The sequence below is a fragment of the Euleptes europaea genome, chromosome 1 (genome assembly GCF_029931775.1).
Source record: "Euleptes europaea isolate rEulEur1 chromosome 1, rEulEur1.hap1, whole genome shotgun sequence".
In the NCBI taxonomy this organism is placed as follows: Eukaryota; Metazoa; Chordata; class Lepidosauria; order Squamata; family Sphaerodactylidae; genus Euleptes; species Euleptes europaea.
The window spans coordinates 142,389,410-142,409,228 of record NC_079312.1 but is presented as its reverse complement, the minus strand read 5'-3'; the positions used below and the strand labels follow the sequence as shown (position 1 = coordinate 142,409,228).

Here is a 19,819-nt window from a genome sequence, read left to right as displayed (position 1 = left end):
TGCACATCAACAAACTCGAACTGAGAGCCATTCAGAAAGCCCTTCAGACCTTCGTGCCTCTAGTCAAGAACCAACATATGCTAATCAGGACGGATAACCTCTCCGCCAAACCGCACATAAACAAGCAGGGGGGCTCCAGGGCATCCTCCCTACCCACAGAAGCAGAGGTAATCCTCTGATGAGCCGAAAAACACCTGGCGTCATTAAGGGCAGAACATGTAAAGGGCACCCTAAACTCACAGGCAGACTGGCTCAGCCGTCAGCAAGTGGATGAGGGAGAGTGGTCCCTGAACAGGGAAGTCTTCCAACTAATAACAACACTCAGATACCCCTCAGTGGATCTGTTCGCATCTCTGAAGAACAACAAAATTCAGAGATTTTACACCAGGTTCAACCATCCGAGAGCAGAGAAAGTGGATGCCCTGTTGTCACTGTGGCCGAAGGAACTCCTGTATGTGTTCCCTCCACTGCCAATCCTACCAAAGGTACTAAGGAAAATAAGAGAAGAGAGCTTGCAGTAGCTGGAACTGAAAACCAGGATGTCTCTCTTTCAAAGCTTACTTCAGCCACAAACTCACCGGATCGCTTTCGGGAAGCCAGTGCGTTCAATCCCTCCCAAACTGTAATATGGAGATAATAAAACTCAGCCTAATTTACAGGGTTGTTTGTGAGTGTGAAGCTCTTAGGGGAAAGTGCTAGATAAAGACGAAGTATTATCACTGCTCTGCCTGAGTTTCAAATTGGGCTATCCTAGGATGGTTTCTATGACAACTCAACCAATAAAGGTTTAAGGTACAGCTGTTTCTGTCTGGCTGAGCTTTACTTGAGAAGCAAGGAGATGTGTATGTTAGTAGGCAGAGCAAGAATAAGCAGCAGCTGTTGCAGCAAAGGTTTTTCTACAACGGCCAACACTGTCCCTTGCTGAATGCAAGTCTCTGCAAGCCTGTTCACTCCAAAAGGTACTCATCAGCCTCTATGACACAGATTTTTTTAGTGGAAGGACTACTTTTAAACATTGTCTAAATCACAGTCATTTTTCACTCAGACCTGGGCACTTTGTTTTTAGTTCCCTTATTTAAACCAAGAACAAATAACCCACAATTAAACTCCGACCCACTTGCCTTTTTTTCACTGATGGTTGCGGTTCAATTGCCTTGGACAATATTTCCTTGTATATTGGAGACTTTAAGTAGCGACCATAAGAATCCTACTGGGGGAGAAGAAAAGGGAAAACTGGTAGTTATGGACTTAACAAGCAGCCTAATTAAAATCATTTTTCCTTACAGCTATTGAGGAGTCAAAGAGGCTGGGTGGGGAAGGACCATCTCAGCTAGTAGCACAAGAGAGTATCTCTTTCTCTGTGTTCAACATGCATTATGTAAACCACTGGCTAAATGAATTTCCATGTGGTTAGAATTCACAACAAAGCCCATGAAGTCATTTTGTCAGATGCCAAAGCACACAAGACGGTCTGGGAATGAGGTTGTTATCCCAGGACGGGCTAAAGATATCATTCGCTCCTCTCCTCCATTTTTAAATGCATTTTTAGCAACTCATGGTTGATGTGGTGGCAAAGAAGTGGGAACTGACTAATTCAAATTTCCATGATGCACAACCTGGATAAGAGTCATCAGGAGCTACTCCTGTGCACGCACCTATACAATGTACCTTCCCCACTTGCAGTAGTTAGAACTGCATGGGCTGAATGGGGTAGGGAGGATAAGATGGTTCTGGTTTTGGAAAGAATGTGCTGTTGGGCTAGAAGGTCTTCTGGTGCCTTAAAGTTCTATGTTCCTATTATTCAGTGTCTTCTGGGCGAAAACCAGGATCGAACGCACGTTCGGCGAAATGCATGTGTTTGATCCTGGCTGAATCCTGGTTGAAACTGGGAATAAAGGAGGCTAAAGCGACCATGCGTTTTCGCCCTCTGACATTGCCACAGAATGATGACCTGCCTTGCCACCAGCTTTCCCAGAGACATGTCATGGAAGCCACAGCCCATATCTAATGAACTGGCTAATATTCATGGGGGCAAAGGTGAGTTTTAAACTATGTCCTATGTCAAACAGCTCCTGGCATCATCTAAACTTTGACTGTGGTAGTATTAAGTTTCCTGGAAACACCCTAGAAGAGGTTGCAAATATTTTAGAAAGCTGAGCACCAGATAAATGTTGCATTTAACTAAATGCCATTCTCCTTATATTCTTCTGCTGCTGTGCCTCTGAAGTCAGTAATACTGGGAGAAAGGGGAATAGGCTCTAATGTGAGAAAAAAATGACCCCAGGATGGAAAAGGCTGGGAACCAATGGCACAATATATAAGGAACTTCCAGAGAATTCAAGAAATCTTCTATATGGCTTTAAATGCAAATGGCAAAGGTAAAGGAGACTCAGGTTAAGCTTCCATGTTAAAATCTCCTTTTATTGTCAAGTATTATTTCTCCGGCCCTAGAACAGACTCATGGCAGAGGCCCTGCACATATGACCCTATCCCAGTATACAACCTCATGAGTTATGAAAGAAAAATTACTATTTTATTTCTGAAGTTAGACAAACATGTTGTAACCTGGCAATAGTTGTGCCGACTAGGTCAGGCCTTTCTATACTTTGTGCTAAGAGTATCCATCCCTTCTCCCACCACCTGTGTTTGGATTTTATCGATGCATCTTATGCAGCAGCAACAAGGCTTCATTTCTTTCATCATTAATAGGTAACTTTTGCATGGCCTAAATCTGGCCCAGGCCAGCACCACAACCAGTGCATATTTCTCAGCAAACCAGTTCAGAGCTCAAATTTCCATTTGAAACTCACAATCAGACTGTGGGCCAATCAGGGATACATTTGTACTGCATCAAGCAACTCCAACAGCTGCTGAACAAGTTTGCAGCTGCCTGTTTGTCAGAAGCAGACTCTCAGCTGACCAGGTGATATGCAGGAAGTCAGGTTCAGATCCTGCCCCCTGAGCAAAATAGCTACACAGTGAAGTTGCAAAAAGGAGAGGAGAAAGAGATTCTCTCTCTTCCCTCCCCGCCAAGCTGAGCAGGGAAAGAAGAAATGCTTCTGACAGGGGTTTTTTGTTTGTGTTGTTGTTGCTTTTAAAAAAGATGCTAGTTGCACCCATTTCCACCAATTCCCCCTCAGGGCTTTTGAGAGCCCCCTCCCCCTCAAGGTGCCAATACTCAGTACAAGCCCTGGCTTCTGAGCTCCCTGTTGCAAAGGGAAAAGAGATGGACCTCATTTGTCTCCTTTTCTCTGCAAACCAAGCCAATAGCTTGTGGTGGGTAGCATAGAAATCCCCACATTAAATTTGCTGCATCTCAGCAAGTTTGGGAGGCAGCAAAGTTTCCAGGATGAGAGATCAGAAGAACCCTATGCCTAGTTTATCAGCTGGAATTAGGTTCCTGGTTTCCCACTCACCACCATCACCCCCAAAAAAACTATGCTGAATACAGAGCAAAATTTCCCCAGCAGGTGATCAGAAGCCAACTCCCAGCTGATCCCTCATCAGCTGGAAGTCAGCTGATGATAGCTGCAAGTAGCCTGTTCTTGCAAATATGCGCAAACAGTCTGGGAATTATTTTGCTGCCTGATCACCACTGGCGTACCAGGAAGTGAGCCAAACTGGCAAGGTGTTCATGCATCCCTATCCAACACTAGATTACTTCATGTGTATTATTTGAGTGCATATAGATCACCAGATCACCAGGGACATGTGCAAATATTGAGTTTCCTTTTCCCAGGCAGGTTTTGGGGAGAGTTACAGTAAAGACATTTAGACAGCTGGAAAAGATATGCATTCTGGGTTTAGAAACAAAAATAACAGACCTTTTTCATGAGCATGTAAATATGTGTTTGTGCAGCATCTAAGACATAGCGATGAGGGTGTTTGAGGCCTCTGACTGTGATGCCCATAGTGGTACCATCAATATTGATCCAGCGCCTTGCTCCTGGTGCAAGGAAGGTTCTGAAATTGAAAATAAAAAGGAGGCAGGGATATATGGGAAGAAAGAAGGTATGGAGACCTTTCTAATTCCAAGAACACCACACACCTCACATATACTCCAGAACCGGTACAAGTCTTTTTGGTGGCTTCAGCTGACCTTTCAGTCAGGATATTTTAAAGTCTCCTCCTCATTTAGCTAGTTAAATCTCCAACTGTGAGGGGGCAGGGGAAAGCAAAACAAAACTAACAATGAATGACATCCCAACATTACTAAGTTCTCTGTTGCATATTTCCAGGTAAGTAAGTATATGATTACAGTATTAGGATAACTTTAGGTAGCCATTCTTCATATTCTTCATGTAAAGCCATTCTTCACATAAAGCTTTTTGCACGTATCTTACAGCAGAGATCCTTATGCTCAAAAACTTCAAACAAACTGCTTGACAAAGGATTTCAGAATATTGGTAAGCTCAGGAACAAAACTTTCAGCTTGCATTTAATTATTTTTACAAGGAATAGTATCAGAACAAATAAATGGTGCTGATCAAGTGCCTGTGCTGGATGTAGTTGTATCAGTCTTGAGAGTTTGTGGATTGGGGAGCTACTAGATCTGCTTCAGAAGATGAATAAGTTTTGCATGTATACATAATGCCCGTAATCAATTTTGGCTGAATCACCATGAGGCTGCCCTTGAAGATGGTTCAGAACCTCTAGCTGGTTCAGGACACAGCAGAAAGGCAGCATATTAGACCAGTGATTAAGGATATGCAATGTTGCCTGTTTGTTTTCAGACTGAATTCAATGTACTTGTGCCTACCGTTAAAGCCATAATAGGGTGTGAAAAGGTAAATGACCACCTGCTCCCTCTTGAGCCTGCTTCACTCTTAAGGTACTATTCTGTGTGCCTTTATCTTCATCAGTGAGGTTGACTGTCAGGGCATTTCCTGCTGTAGCACCTTGCTTTATAGAATGTCTTATTTCTCCAACCAGTGATAAATTTTCTAATTTATTTGCACCAGACAAAGCTTATTTACTTATTATTTAAATATTCACCCCAGCCTTTGTTAATTGCAGGTTAGAGGGCTGGCTGACTTTGTTGACCAAGATTTTGACTTTTAGACCTTGTCTGGATTACATTTTATTGCTGTGGGTTTTAGTTTCGTTTGCTGCTGTATCCTCCATTTATGCTTGCAATGTTGATTGCATAATAAAACAATCTCAAGAATTAAAATAGTCAATGAGATTGGATATGTTTTACTGGAAACCACCTTGAACTAAATGGAGAGATGGTATATAAATATTTTAAATGAATAATAAACAAATAAATGAGGGGAAGGCAGAAGGTTATTCTAATATAGTTCTATGCTCACTTGTAAATTTCTTGTGCTTTTTCTTTCACCTTGGATTGGTCTCCATATTTCAGATCTTCACAAGCTTCCCAAAAGCCCAAGTTCTCCCCTGAAAGCAGAGAGAAAGAGAAATGAGCTTGTTAGCCAATACCATAAACTGAAGTAATCTAATTCCGGGAGCATCTGACGTAGAGGACAACTATTAAAATAGGTGAGGTGCTTAAAATAGGTTGAAGCGGGTGAGTGCGTTTCAGTGCCTATGCTCTTAGAATCGACCCCTTCCTGAGAAGAAGTATGTTACCTTATTCAGTTAGACACCTAATAAGCAGGAGTCAACTGCTTTCTTACCAGAGTAAGCTTTTTATTGAATTGCTTCAAAAATATGTAAAATATGTATATGTATGTACAGTATTAACGTAATGTAGTATATATGCATGTAGATGGTTACAAAGTCTTTAAATGTTACAAAAGTTCAGACATTATGCGTCTTAAACATGTTCTTGTATGCAAGTAGTCTTAAACAATCTTATTTTACCTTAGATGAGAGTTTCAACCCTTAAAACAGTAATAATATTTCATTCAGAAAATATAACAGTTACAGAAATCTTGTAAAAATGGTTAGTTCAGTAAATAAGATCTGACTTAGTTAAAAGTATCTTAATTCAAAGTATCTAGAATATCATAATAGTAAGTAGGCATACTTTACCCAATCATATCATCTGTGAACCTCCTCAGTATAGCAGGACTAGAGAGATCTGAATTTTAAGGATGAATAGACCTTTAAGGTCCTCTATTTGTTATAGAGTCTTTGAGTATCTTTGGGGTATGCAAAAGCTAGAGAAATCTGATTATTCTATGAGTTCATGTAAGAACTGAAGTCATGAGCCTATAGTGCATATTTTCAGTTCATGCCAGGACAAGGTCCATGAAACTATAGAGAAATCTCTGAGTGTTCTCAGCCTATGAGAGGACTGAGTCTAGGAGTTTCTCTGTTTTTGCCAATATCAGAGAGATCTGTGTGTGAGCCTCTAGTTCCACGCGAAGACTAGAGAGCTTCATGAACCTTTAATCTACACAAAGATTAAAGAGCTCTGTGTAAGACCTTAGTCTAAGGGAAGTCTAAGAACTTCCATGTCTATAAGGACTGAAGTGTCCATGTAAGGGCCACTAGATAGATCTTAGTGAAAGCTCCTTAATCCATGATAGAATTAAGGAGATCTCAGTGCCTCCATACACAGGATGGAGAGATCTATAGGGACTCTTAGAACCTCCATGTCCATACAAAGACTTGGAAGGGTCTAAGCTCCTCCAGTCCATGAGGACTGGAAAGCTCTAAGAGCCTCAATCCACGCAAGGATCAAGGTCTGAGAGCTTACACCCCATGCAAGGGATGGAGAGATCCATTTAGGCCAGAGGGTACTAACCTGTTGCGAACTCTAACTCTAGGTTAAAAAAGCCCTTCTTTTATATGTTTTTGAGATCTGGTTTTCCTGATTTTTTATCTCTGATCGGATCTGTGAGATGTATCTGAGCTTGCGCACAACTGCTGTATGAATCCAGTAATTCCAGGACACCATATAAGGAGTTCCTCTTACTGGTCATAACCACATATGCTTACTGTCAGTCACATATGCTTACAGAATCCAGTAAATCCAGGATACCATATAAGGAGTTCCTCTTACTGGTCATAACCACATATGCTTACAGTCAGTTTGTGTCTTGTTATACCTTTATAATGGATAAATATACCAGCATTTTTACTTCTCTTACAGAATATGCTAACATGATATATTTACTAATATTCTACTGCAATTCATTCATTTAAACTTAAAACACAATATAACATTATACAATACTGTCTGATAATGTTTTAAATCAGTTACAGCTCTATGCTTGGATTTCCAGCTCCTATGCAGTCATTGTTAGTGACAACTTGGATTTCAGAAACTTGGTTGGATTCCAGAAACTTGGTTTTCAGAAACCAGTCTTTCAAAAGAGTAGGATTCCAGAAAAGTCTGGATTCCAAAAGAGTCCTCTAAAAGTCTCTTGGCCTGTGTTCCAAAAGGAGTTACATAGTCAGGCATGTCTAGGCTTGCCTAGTTTCAAATAAAAGACAAGCCTCTAATGGTGTTTTATTAACTTTAAATAGGAAAATTCTACAAATTCATCTGTTCCATGTATTTCTATAAGCTTCTATATTGCATTTATATCTTTGTCCGTTACAAGGTGAGGTGCTTAAAACAGGTGAGGTGATCTGAAGTAACAGGTGTATTCCCACTAACAGAATAAAACTGTCTATTATAGATTTGGCCTGCCTGTGAAGCAAGTGTGTCCTAAGCCAGGTCAGATATAAAAAAACATCAAACAAAGGTGCTCTATGGCATGTAACATAATTTGGCTGAGAAACACAAAGCATTTAAACTTTATAGATCATCTGTATCTGACACGTCCCACGTTAGCAGGGAACTAGACAGGACAGCCAGATGCAAAGAACCCAAAGAATGTTTATTATTTATGTATTAAGCCAGGGGTTGGCAAACTCATTAGTCAAAAGAGCCAAATATCAACAGTACAACGATTGAGATTTCTTTTGAGAGCCAAATTTCTTAAACTTAAACTATATAGGTAGGTACACTGTTTATTAACTTAATAAACTTTAATTAAAGTTTTAAGTCTTAATTAAACTATAGGTACACTGAATAAAACTTGATATCATACTTAATAGTGATCTTATTTATTGATAAAAATTAAATTGTAAGTCCCTGCCATTTCCCCCTCCCCGTCCGGAGTCCTCGTCTGGAGGCCTGGTCTACCGCCATAAAAGCCTATTGGTAGACCGGGCCTCCGGCTGAGTCCCATTGGGAGGCCAGATCTACCCATTGGCTTTCTTGGCAGTAGACCTGGCCTCCGGAGGCCCATAGAAGCCAATTGGTAGACCTGGCCTCTGAAGGGGGACTTTTTCCCCTCCTCGGAGTCCAGGTCTACCGCCAAGAAAGCCAGTGGGTAGACATGGCCTCTGAGGAGGGAAAAAAGTAAGTAAGGTATCCATAAAATTAAATCATGACAATGACTGACAAACAATGTGAGCAAACTTTTCTCTAGATTCACAGACGAAGTAAACACATGAGAACATAAGAAAGGCCGTGCTGGATCAGACCAAGGCCCTTCAAGTCCAGTAGTCTGTTCCCACAGTGGCCAACCAGGTACCTCCAGGAAGCCCACCAGCAAGACCAGTGCAGCATCATTGTCCTGCCTGCGTTCCATAGCACCTGATATAATAGGCCTGCTCCTCTGATCCTGGAGAGAATAGGCATGCATCATGACTAGTATCCATTTTGATTAGTAGCCATGGATAGCCCTCTCCTCCATGAACAGGTCCACTCCCCTCTTAAAGCCCTCCAAGTTGGCAGCCATCACCACCTCCTGGGGCAGGGAGTCCCACCATTTAACCATGCGTTGTGTGAAGGTATCCATAAAATTAAATCATGACAATGACTGACAAACACTTAATGTGAACAATGGCCTTGCATCTCCCCGAACCCCACTGACCACTTGGCGGCCGCCCTGGCGCATCCCAGCCGCCTCGGCCTCCCGCGCTCGCCTCTCAGCCTCCTCCTCCTCCTCACCGCCGCCTGGGCTCTTTCTTTCCTTTCCTCCCCGGCTGGCCTGTCATCCGCCCGTCCGCCCCTCCTCAGCGCCTCAGCCTGAGGAGGAGGAGGAGGAAGAAGAGGAGGAGGAAGGAGGAGGGGTGACCTCCCCCCTCCCCTCTCGCTGGCGTTCTCCAGCGGCGGAAGGGAAGGGCAGGCCACGAGGGGGAAGCGCTGGAGCTTGCAGGTGAGGAAGGCGGGGGAGGGTGTGTGTACTGGATCGGGGCCTCCCTCCTTCTCCCCGGTGCTTGGGCCAGCATGTTGCAAAGATCGCCCCCCCCCCCAGGTGCGGCGGCGGCTCTGGGCTGGTGGAAAAGTGGAGAACCTTTGCGGGACTTCTGCGTGCATGCAGAGCCCGGCCGGGGCAGGGAAGGGATGCCAGGCTCTCCTTCACCATGACGTGCACCCCCGATCCTCCGCTGAAGGAAGCCAGCCCCCCCCCTGCGCCCTCCGCGCCCGGGGAAGGTGGCTTCTCTCAGGTGGGCGGCCGCGATCCTGCAGCCCAGAGCAGCACTCAAGGGGCCAAAGAGCCGCATGCGGCTTTCGAGCCGCAGTTTGCCTACCCCTGTATTAAGCTCATTTTTATCCTGCCCTTCCTCCAAGTAGCTCAGTAATCCCCCACCTCCATTTTAGGCTAGGCTGAGTAACTGATCTATGATCATCCTTGGATTTGAATCTTGGTCTCCCAGTTTATAGTACTATTATACTGACTGGGAAGAGCAGCTTGCCATTCATGGATGAGAAAAGCTGCATATAGTGAAGTTCCCTCTTGTAAAGGTCCCCTGTGCAAGCACCGGGTCATTCCTGACCCATGGGGTGACGTCACATCCCAACGTTTCCAAGGCAGACTTTGTTTATGGGGTGGTTTGCCAGTGCCTTCCCCAGTCATCTTCCCTTTACCCCGGCAAGCTGGGTACTCATTTGACCGACCTCGTAAGGATGGAAAGCTGAGTCGACCTTGAGCCGGCTACCTGAAACCGACTTCCGTCGGGATCGAACTCAGGTCGTGAGCAGAGCTTTTGACTGCAGTACTGCAGCTTAACACTCTGCGCCCTGGGCTCCTAAATCCCTCTTGTAGAAAACGATTAATAGTTGTCCTCTACATCAGATGCTCCTGGAATAGAGGTTTTTTTGCCAATGAAGTTAATCTCAGCTAATCGTGTGGGTGCCCCAAAGCAATGCGAAAGGGAGCTAAAAAGGTGGGGGGGGGGGAAAGACACAACTTCTTACCCACCGCTGAACTCTTTCTGCAGGAACTGCCGGAAACTCTTGCGGCCTTTGGGATCCCTCATCAGCTCCGCAAAATTCAAGGCCCATCTTTCTACTCGTTTTTTGGTGGGGGTCTCCACCCTGTAAAAGTTTTATTACAATTAGCTGGTGCTGTTTCTCTCTGAAATCAAATTCTATGAGATTCAAGTTGTCCATCTATTCTTGAGTATTTAGAAAGCCGAAGCCCCCCTCTGCTTGGCTGCAAAGAGATTTTTCCATTTCTTTCCAATATGCCATGTTGGACTCCTGAGATCAGACCACTAAAATAACTGGTAATTAAGCATCATTGTATATGGCTGAATCATTATACCCCAGCTTTGATTTACATGATCGTGCTTGGTATTTTTGGTATCACTTGGTATTTTTAATTTTCATTGTCAGAGAAAGAAAGTCTAAATCCTAATTACATTTTTCAGACCTTGCACAATTTGGCAAGATATATCCTTGTAGTTCCATTTACTGTCAACAGCACAGCATCCTTTGATCAGCTCTTAGGGCATCACAACTGATGCTTAAGCTGGCTCTTATTGAACCAGGTTTGTTATGTGAACATAAAACCTGGTTTAAGTCAGGATTATCCTTTGCTTAAAGAAAACCATGCCCAGTATATCTCAGCATAGTTGGGTAAAAGGGGAGAAAAATCCTATCAATGTAGCTGCCAAGATTTCATCTCTCCCTTTAAAGTGCCAAAGGACCAAGAAAGGATGTCATTACTTCACCTCCCGCTCTTGGTTTCTCTTACCTGCAGCCCTAAACTCTTGGCTGCTGATGTAGGCAGGAGAGGGGTGGACAGTGGAGCATCATGACAAGATGCACGAGGTCTCCATGCCTTGGTACTTTTAAAAGAGGTGGGCACCTTCTCTGGGTGAAGATAAATGAGACCTTAGAAAATTACACCTGAAGCACCTTTAACAACATTTATTTCAGCATGACCTTTTGTGAATCAGAGCTCACTTCCTCAGATACCTCATAAAGGTAAAGGTCCCCTGTGCAAGCACTGGGTTATTCCTGACCCATGGGGTGACGTCACATCCCGACGTTTCCTAGGCAGACTTTGTTTACGGGGTGGTTTGCCAGTGCCTTCCCCAGTCATCTTCCCTTTACCCCCAGCAAGTTGGGTACTCATTTGACCGACCTCGGAAGGATGGAAGGCTGAGTCAACCTTGAGCCGGCTACCTGAAACCAACTTCCATCGGGATCGAACTCAGGTCGTGAGCAGAGCTTGGACTGCAGTACTGCAGCTTACCACTCTGCGCCTCGAGGCTCCTACAGGTACCTCATAGCTTACCACTAAACAGGATTCTATAAGCAGCTATAAATTGCTCAAAGTACACCATGTCAGTCAGTGTAACTCACAAGCTGAAGGGAAATGCCATACATACATCTTTGCATTGAGCTCCCAAAAATCAACATCATCAGTGATCCAGGGGTTGCTGGGGAGGCATCCTGAAAGGATGGGGTCGCTGGAGCAGAACTGTTCAGAGTATTTCACTAATCTGGAAGCATTGAAGCAGAAAAGTGGATGGTCATCCGTGAGCAATTATTTACAGAATCTTACTGTAAAAAATTTCCCAATATCCAGTCAGTACCTTTCCACCTGTAATTTAAACCCATTATTGTGAGTCCTATTGTCTGCTCCCTGCCCTCCTCTGACAGCCCTTCAGATACTTAAAGAGAGCAATCATGCCCCCCAACCTCCTCCTCTTCAGACTAAACTGGGATTTTGAGTGGTAAACGGCCCCTTGCACTGCTGTGCTTCTGGGTGTAAACCAGAAATGCCATGGCGCCATGGGCAGGCGTGCATGCATGCATTGCCAGGCAGCCAGGTAGATTGGCGGGGGTCTGCCACCACCCCCTGGCACTTGGAGATCCTAGGCAGCACAAGCTCCTTGCCTGCCTGGGGCTGCAGCAGCTTGCCCCATTGCCTGGTCTGCCTTCCCCTGCCTGGCCTTCTCCTTCCCTGCCCCCACAAGAGAAGGAGGAAAAGCAGGTGGCTACCAGTTACTTCTCTGCCACCCCCCTCAATCTGACTTCTTCCCCTGGAAACGTCTCCACCACCACTGCCAGGCTCCGGGTCCACCTGCCTTGTGGGGCAGGTGCACCTCTTTGCCCACCCTGGCCTGCCATCACCCAGCCTGCCCACACTCCCCAAAGGAGGAGGAGAACAAGCAGCTCCCCTCCCACCCAGCTCGCCGGATGAGGTGATCCTGACCCCCACCTCATCATAGTAATACAAAATGCATAGACCATTTTCCTCCTTATTGAGTAACTGTATTCTATTCTAAATCATGAATTGGAAGGTAAGACTTCCAGATCAGAACGTCCTGCTCAAGGCAGGCATCAGTCAGGGCATCTCAGCTTTTAATGACATAATTGTTATTAACAGCATTGAATTTGAGGGCGTTTAATTAACTGATGGGCGTGAAGGATGTCAGAACTTACCCTCCCAGAGAGACAGAACACTTTACTCTGGTCTTACTCAAGGCCTGCTGGTAGTACATGATCTATGAAGACATTTTTTTGTTGTTAGTAGAACAGTAGAGACTTGGTGGGCTTTACTGGGCAAGAAGCTAGTAATTTTTTTTCTCCCACAACATGACATGGGCAATCCTCCCATAAGGTGGTGTTTAGGAGAGTGCCAGGAAGGCCACTTCCTATATGAGCTTGTGTCATTCATCTCCTGGATGCATAAGAAATGAGGAAAGCAGGTACCTTTCTGAGAGTTCCACACAACACCTGTGAAGGCAGGTTAGTCTGAGAGAAATAGACCGGCCTAAGAACAATAAGCTTCATGGCAGAGGGGGGATATTAACTCAGGTCTCCCTCCTCCTAGTTTAACCACTACATCCCACATTGATTTCATCCGTAGCTTGCTACTGTTTATAAAGATTTTCATTAAATGTAGAAATAGTTTATTTGTTTTGCAGAGACCATCTGTTTGTGTCATGGAACACACAGACACACTTGCAGAGAAATGTTTGGGCTACTTCTTTCAAGTGCAACCATAGAAGAGCAGAAACAGTCATTCAGAAATCCAGAAACCCACACAAAATATCTCTGGCACCAGCAGACACATGATGCTTCTCAAAGCCATGTCCCACCTGGACATAATACAAACAATGCCATGAAAGAAATTAGCATGCTAAATTTTCAATAATTTTGTGAGATGAATCCTGAAGCGGACAAAGCACCAACTGCCTATTACAAATACATACCATGTGAAAACAAATAAATGAATATGGTAAGAGCAAAGTCTAGACTAGATCTTAGTCAGTTATATGTAGTGTTTAGGGGAAAGGATGCATTTATTAGGACTAGACAGTTTGAATGATTAATGCAAATAACAGTAATTGATATTTACTACAAAAGTGAAACAGAAATTACCTCTTTCCTGTAAACATCTATTGTTTTTTTCTGTAAAACAAAGAAACAGAATGGCAAAAAAAATCTTGGGGGTTTGTTCAAAACTGCAATAGGAGAGAGTGTCTTTGTCTACTTAAACTGCTTCAACAATTAAAAACAAATTCAGACTAGCATCAACCCCAGGTCAAAGCATGCAGTGATGTCACGAGTTTCTACCTGCCTTATGATTTTGGTAAGACTTAATCAGTACCTGCTTCTTCTCAGCCTGCACGTGTGTGTCTGTGTCCACATTTAATTACAGCATTATTCTAATGAAGCTAATATAGATTCATTTAGGAGACAGATTAGATCACTCAGTATTCGTTAAGGGTGGCAGGAACAGCCATATTGCAAAACATAAAAACTGCAATTAAAATCCTCAAAAACAATTTCTGCTGTGCTAACGCTGTGATTTGAATAGCTCTGATGATTTCCCATGACATCCACCAGCCAGCAACTGAAAGCTAGAAATTAACTGCAGGCTGTTTGTTGCTCAGGCTGCCTTTGAAGTTTCATGCTATGATTTTGTTTGGAGAAAAAAAATGAAGGAGGCAAAAGGGAAGGCACAAGGAGCGCAGGCTCTCGGGACAGCCCCTAACTTCTGAGAAGGACCTTTTACTCCTACAGCTTTCCTTCACAGCCCCACTGACCTCATGTGAGAGGGGCTATCTACACAGCACATGAAAATATGTGAAAGAGAGAGCCCCAGTGCCAATTCTCTCTGGTTTTTAGTAAAGCAGCAGCAAAGCCAAGGAAGTGTGAGGTGGAGAGGCTGCATATTCCCTTCCTCCCCAACTGCTTTTCTGCTCTAAATCACCCATTACCCCAACTGCTGTTTTCCCTACCTGGGCTCCAGACTAGGGTTGGCCAGCTCAGGGTTGGGAAATACCTGGAGATTTTTGGGGCGGAGCCTGAGGAGGGGGGGTTGGGTAAGGGAAGGACTTCAATGCCATAGAGTCCAATTGCCAAAGCAGCCATTTTCTCCAGGTGAACTGATCTCTGTTGGTTGGAAATCAGTTATAATAGCAGGAGATCTCCAGCTAGTACCTGGAGGTTGGCAACCCTATTCCAGGTTAATGGTTATGAGAGGCAGTTTTGTAAAGAAAATAGTTGGTCATGAAATGGTGAAAGGGGCATCTGGTGAAGTGGGTCCTGGCTCACAAAGATTTGCACAACAACAAATGTGTCAGAAGAATCTTTAGGTTGGATCCCATTGGAAATTTTAACTAATGGGGGGTTATTTTTTTTTGCCAAACGCCCCCCATGTTGTTCCTGGGGGGATCCCATTACCCAGGAATAGCATTTCAGTTACCATTTGGGGCTGCAGTAGGAGGGGATAGTCCTTTTCCTTCAGCAAGCCTTTGGTATACTAGCGGTGAAATGATTTAGCATCCCTTCCATCCTCCTGCCACTTCACCACTCTAAATTTCCCCTTCTGAAGCTGATTGTTTTTTCCCAAAAAACAGCACTCAGGTCCTGTTGTTGCAGTCACCAAGTACCATGTAGTTGGTCCCTGAACTCTTTATGAAAAGGGCCACTTGCTTACTTGTATCTACAACCATGAGGTCCATCCCATGCAAAAATTAATCAACACAGTTGCTTCGAGTCAACTGCCCTTGAAACCCATGCCCCTTAAGAAGGACCAGCACAGGCAAAAGCAAGTATACATTGCTTTGTGCAATAAAGACATTGATTTCTGCTTCTGTATTTATACTGGCAATCTGGGAATTTACAAACAATACTGTCACATGACATGGAATTACATGCAAGTCTGCATGAAGTGACAGGTAGAAATCCACCCATGGAGGTTTTGACCTGCAAATGATAAAACACATGCTCCAAAATTAGTGCCAACACCAACAGCAGGTTCTCCTTTAAGATAGCCTGCACATTGTTTTCCAGAAGGCGTCCTTGTGGCTAGGTCACTGTGTCACAGGCAGTGGGCAAAATTATCCCTATATTCAACCCCTTGGGAATGAGTGGAAATAATTCACTGATAAGGGAAAAGTAAAGAGACTCACTCAAGGATTTCACTAGCCTGAGCACTAGTCATGTTATCTGCCCTTGATGACTCAAGTCACTGAGAATCAAACTGGTTTAAGCTGCATAGCCCCATTCTAAATTCTGTTTCTTAATCATGCTGGAATGGAATTTGATTTGTCTAACTGTGCAAACCTAAAGAGAGTTATGCCCTTCCAAATCCACCGAAGGTTCAGCAAATCTCCAGTAAACCTTTCAGTTTTTGGTTTATTAGAACAATTCATTATCCCGTTAGGGAAGCCCACATTCCCAACTAAACCCCATCAGAGTTCCTAGCAATCAACCAAATGACACTTCTTAAAAGTGTCCCCAGCTCACAGAAAATAAAAGTTTAGCATTATAATACTGAAAGGCAGCAAAATGAAATTAGACCCATCCCAGACTGATGTTTCTTAAAGGCGTCATGTGGTTGTCTAAGGTGGGCAGCACAGTTATGAACAGGCACAAATGGGGTGGTACAGTGCTTTAGTCTTCTACCGGACAATTGCACAAGGACTTCACAGACAGGAAAGGCCATATGCACATCGGAGAATAATAAACTGGGAAGAAAGAGAAAAGAAAGAGGCAAAATTATTAACTGCTCCAAAAAATAAAGTGGCATCAAATTTGCTCTTTCAAACTAAACGGTTTCATGTATCTATCCACTTTTTCTTCTAATTATACATGATTCCATTTTTTAAATTATCTCATTCTCTGTTCATAGTACAAAATACAACCAATTTAATGTTGTCAACCCATGTTTCCACTGAGTTGAATTAACTCATGATTTTGATAAACATATAAGCTGTTTACAGTGTTTTCATCTATCAGTATAATAGCTCATGGATTTTATGTCCAACAAACATAAAGCATACAAAATCTTGAAGTATAAAATATAACTAAGCATAAACATGAAAAAGGTGTGAAATATATCAATCCATCATAAAATTCCCCATAAAATAATTTCCAAATGCATCTGAAGAAGTGGGGTCTGTCTGACTCACAAAAGCTTGTGCAGGAATAAACTTGTTTAGTCTTTAAGATACCACTGGACTTTTGTTTTATTTTGCGGCAGCTAGGGTTGCCAGGTTCTTCTTCATCACTGGTGGGAGGTTTCTGGGGCGGAGCCTGAGAAGGGCGGGGTTTGGAGAGGGAGGGACTTCAATGCCATAGAGTCCAATTGCCAAAGAGGCCATTTTCTCCAGCTGATTACAACATACATTGTACCTGTGCATCCTTTACAGTGTTCTTTACAACCCCCTCCCACCTTCTGAGTAGGATAAAAGGACTCAGATCTCCATTTCTATTCTACTGTGTCTGACAAAGGGAGCTTTGACTCTTAAAAGCTTATACCCTGAAACTCTTAGTGGTCTCTAAGGTGCTACTGGACTCAAATCTAACTGTTCTTTTTCAGACCGACATGGCCATCTTCTGAAATTATCAGCGTAGGATAGTTGGTATGACTACACAACTTGGCTGAATAACCCTTTTTTCAGACTATTTGGTTTCCCACAGACCAACAGACTTTTGTTCTCCATAAAACAAACAACCTCAACCACCTTCTTTCAAAATGAGAAAGTAAATCTCAAATCCTAGAATTTCGCTTTCCTTTTCAGTCTCCATGGCAACCAAGCCCACTTGGCCACAGCAATTACCTGTGTCTGATAGGTGGAATAGTTGCGAAGAGCCCTCATGCAAATGAAAAGTTTATTAGCGACCTATTGAGCTTGATGAAAACAACTGCCATAATGAAGGCTTTGGTTTCTCACACCAAACAACATCCTAGCTTTATTGGGTGTGTGTGTGTATGTTTCCAGTCTATAAATATCAAATCACTTAAACTCCCTGGCTTACAACTTCTTCTGTCCCTTCAGTCTCTGAAAACTGATGTGGCACATGACCGTAATGTACTCTCAGCTAGTCTTACAAAGAATTATCCTTTCTTAGACAAACCTCTATTGAGCGTAACTGTGATCTAATAAGGACCTAGTTCTCACTGAGGGAACTGACCTGTGGATGCTGTCACTTTATACTGCAAATGGAGGTCTATGCAGGGTTGCCTGCTCCGGGTTGGGAAATACCTGGAAATTTTAGGAGCGGAACCTGAGGAGGGTGGGGTTTGGGGAGGGAAGGGACTTCAATGCCATTGAGTCCAATTGCCAAAGCAGCCATTTTCTCCAGGTGAACTGATCTCTATCGGCTGGAGATCAGTCGTAATAGCAGGAGATCTCCAGCTAGTACCTAGAGGTTGGCAACCCTAGGTCTATGTGATAAGAGTGTTCCCCATGAAAATAATTCCTTCACCTAGAAAAGTAACATATAAAGGAAAAAATAGACTAGGACTCTTTCCCCTTATATGTGTGTGTGTTAAGTGCCGTCAAGTCGCTTCCGACTCATGGCGACCCTATGAATGAAAGTCCTCCAAAATGTCCTATCTTTGACAGCCTTGCTCAGATCTTGCAAACTGAAGGCTGTGGCTTCCTTTATTGAGTCAATCCATCTCTTGTTGGGTCTTCCTCTTTTCCTGCTGCCCTCAACTTTTCCTAGCATGACTGTCTTTTCCAGTGACTCTTGTCGGCTCATGACGTGACCAAAATACGATAGCCTCCCCTTATATACCCTTTGTTTTATTGGCAGGTATTGTTTTGTTTTATTTAATGAAAGAGCATGTGAGCCCTTTGCTGCAGGAAGTGGTATAGACCAGACTCAGATTTACCACCTCCATGAAAACTAGACAAAGGAAGCCACTATCTAAGGACTCGTGTGTTGGTCTACTAGATTTAGCAGAAGAAAGGCATGGATCTTTCACTTAGTGGTAAAGCTGGACAACTTATTTTGCTAGAAATTTCCAGAAGGGTAGCTGTGCTCATCTGTTAAGGCATAGCAAAAGAGTCTTAAGGACATTTTCTTTTATTCTTTGCTAGTATTCTAAGTTCAGTGAGTGATATGAATGCAGTATTTTCCAGCTCTGTAATATTTCTATGGTACTTCATACATCATGCTCACTTTCACCACTGGCTGTTGGGCTCACCAACCCGCCTGTGCTTGGCTGAGACTCCTTTAGGCCATAAGCATACATTTACAATGCATGTTTACAGAAGTCCAGCATTTGCTGAAGAACATATTAAATAGTGAAGGACAAAACTTACCTGGTTTACCTTAGTTTCATTAGGATCACTCACTCGGTTTAGTCCATACTCAAGTGCATCTTGAATCCCTGGCTGTCATAAACAAATACCCCCCCCCAAACACACAAAATTACACATTTGCACCAACTTAAAATGTAAACATAACAATATATCTAATTCTCAATGTGGTCCCATTGGTGGGTACTTAAATCTGGGCCATGGACAGATGAAAGATTTTACAAACCTGAGAAAAGCTCCAGGTTTGCAAAAAAACACACCCCAAAAACCCTGAAATTTATATCTAGATATATATAGATGTATATAGTTTTTTAAAAAACTATTTTAAAAAAGCAGCGCCTGAAGCTTAAGAAATGAATGTCCTCAGTGGCCATTGCAAAGCAACCACAACAGAATTGCCAGCCTTGAAGCCTTGGTTTTGTCGGTAAAAGGCAGGTGAGAGGGGGCAGGGCCCTTTCCATGGCTGCTGTGGCTTTTGAGAGAAGACAAATCAGGGGCAGGCCTGGCAGCAGCCAGTGAATGCCTTCCTCCCATACAACTTGCCTGACTCACCCAGGCCCAGCTGCTTGCTACTGTTAAATAGCAGCCACTCCACAATAGCCAGTGCGGTGTAATAGTTAGAATTTCAGATGAGGATCTGGGACACCCAGGTTCGAATACCCATTCTTCCATGTAAACTCACTGGGTAACTTAGGGCCAGTCACACACACTCAGGCTAACCTACCTCACAGGGTTGTAGTGAGGATGAAATAGAGGAGAGGAGAATGATGTAAGCTGCTTTGAGTCCCCATTGTAGAAAAAAACATGATCGTATAAATAAACCAAATAAATAATAAATATAGCTGAAGGTGAGGGCAGATAAAAGGTAGCTTGGTGGGTGGTGGGAAGGAAGCAGGGAAAGGGATACCAGGAGAAGGGGAAAAAGGGGGAAATGTGGGGAGGGTGATACAGGGGAAAGTGATGTGCACCCTGCAAGTCCTTGTATGTTCCCCACCACACAACTGGGTCTGGTCCAGCCCAGTGGCCTGAACCATGCAGTTTTCCC

General features: G+C 43.5%; 1 protein-coding gene across 1 annotated transcript in view; it reads right to left on the bottom strand.

Moving 5' to 3' along the window:
- RGS9 (regulator of G protein signaling 9) overlaps positions 1-19,819 on the bottom strand; it is a 49,672-nt gene that overhangs the window by 5,048 nt on the left and 24,805 nt on the right. The window contains 8 exon segments of the mRNA XM_056848812.1: positions 1,122-1,207; positions 3,825-3,963; positions 5,313-5,400; positions 10,173-10,288; positions 11,590-11,703; positions 12,650-12,711; positions 13,592-13,621; positions 18,787-18,849. Of these exon segments, the coding sequence (XP_056704790.1) occupies positions 1,122-1,207; positions 3,825-3,963; positions 5,313-5,400; positions 10,173-10,288; positions 11,590-11,703; positions 12,650-12,711; positions 13,592-13,621; positions 18,787-18,849 (698 nt within the window).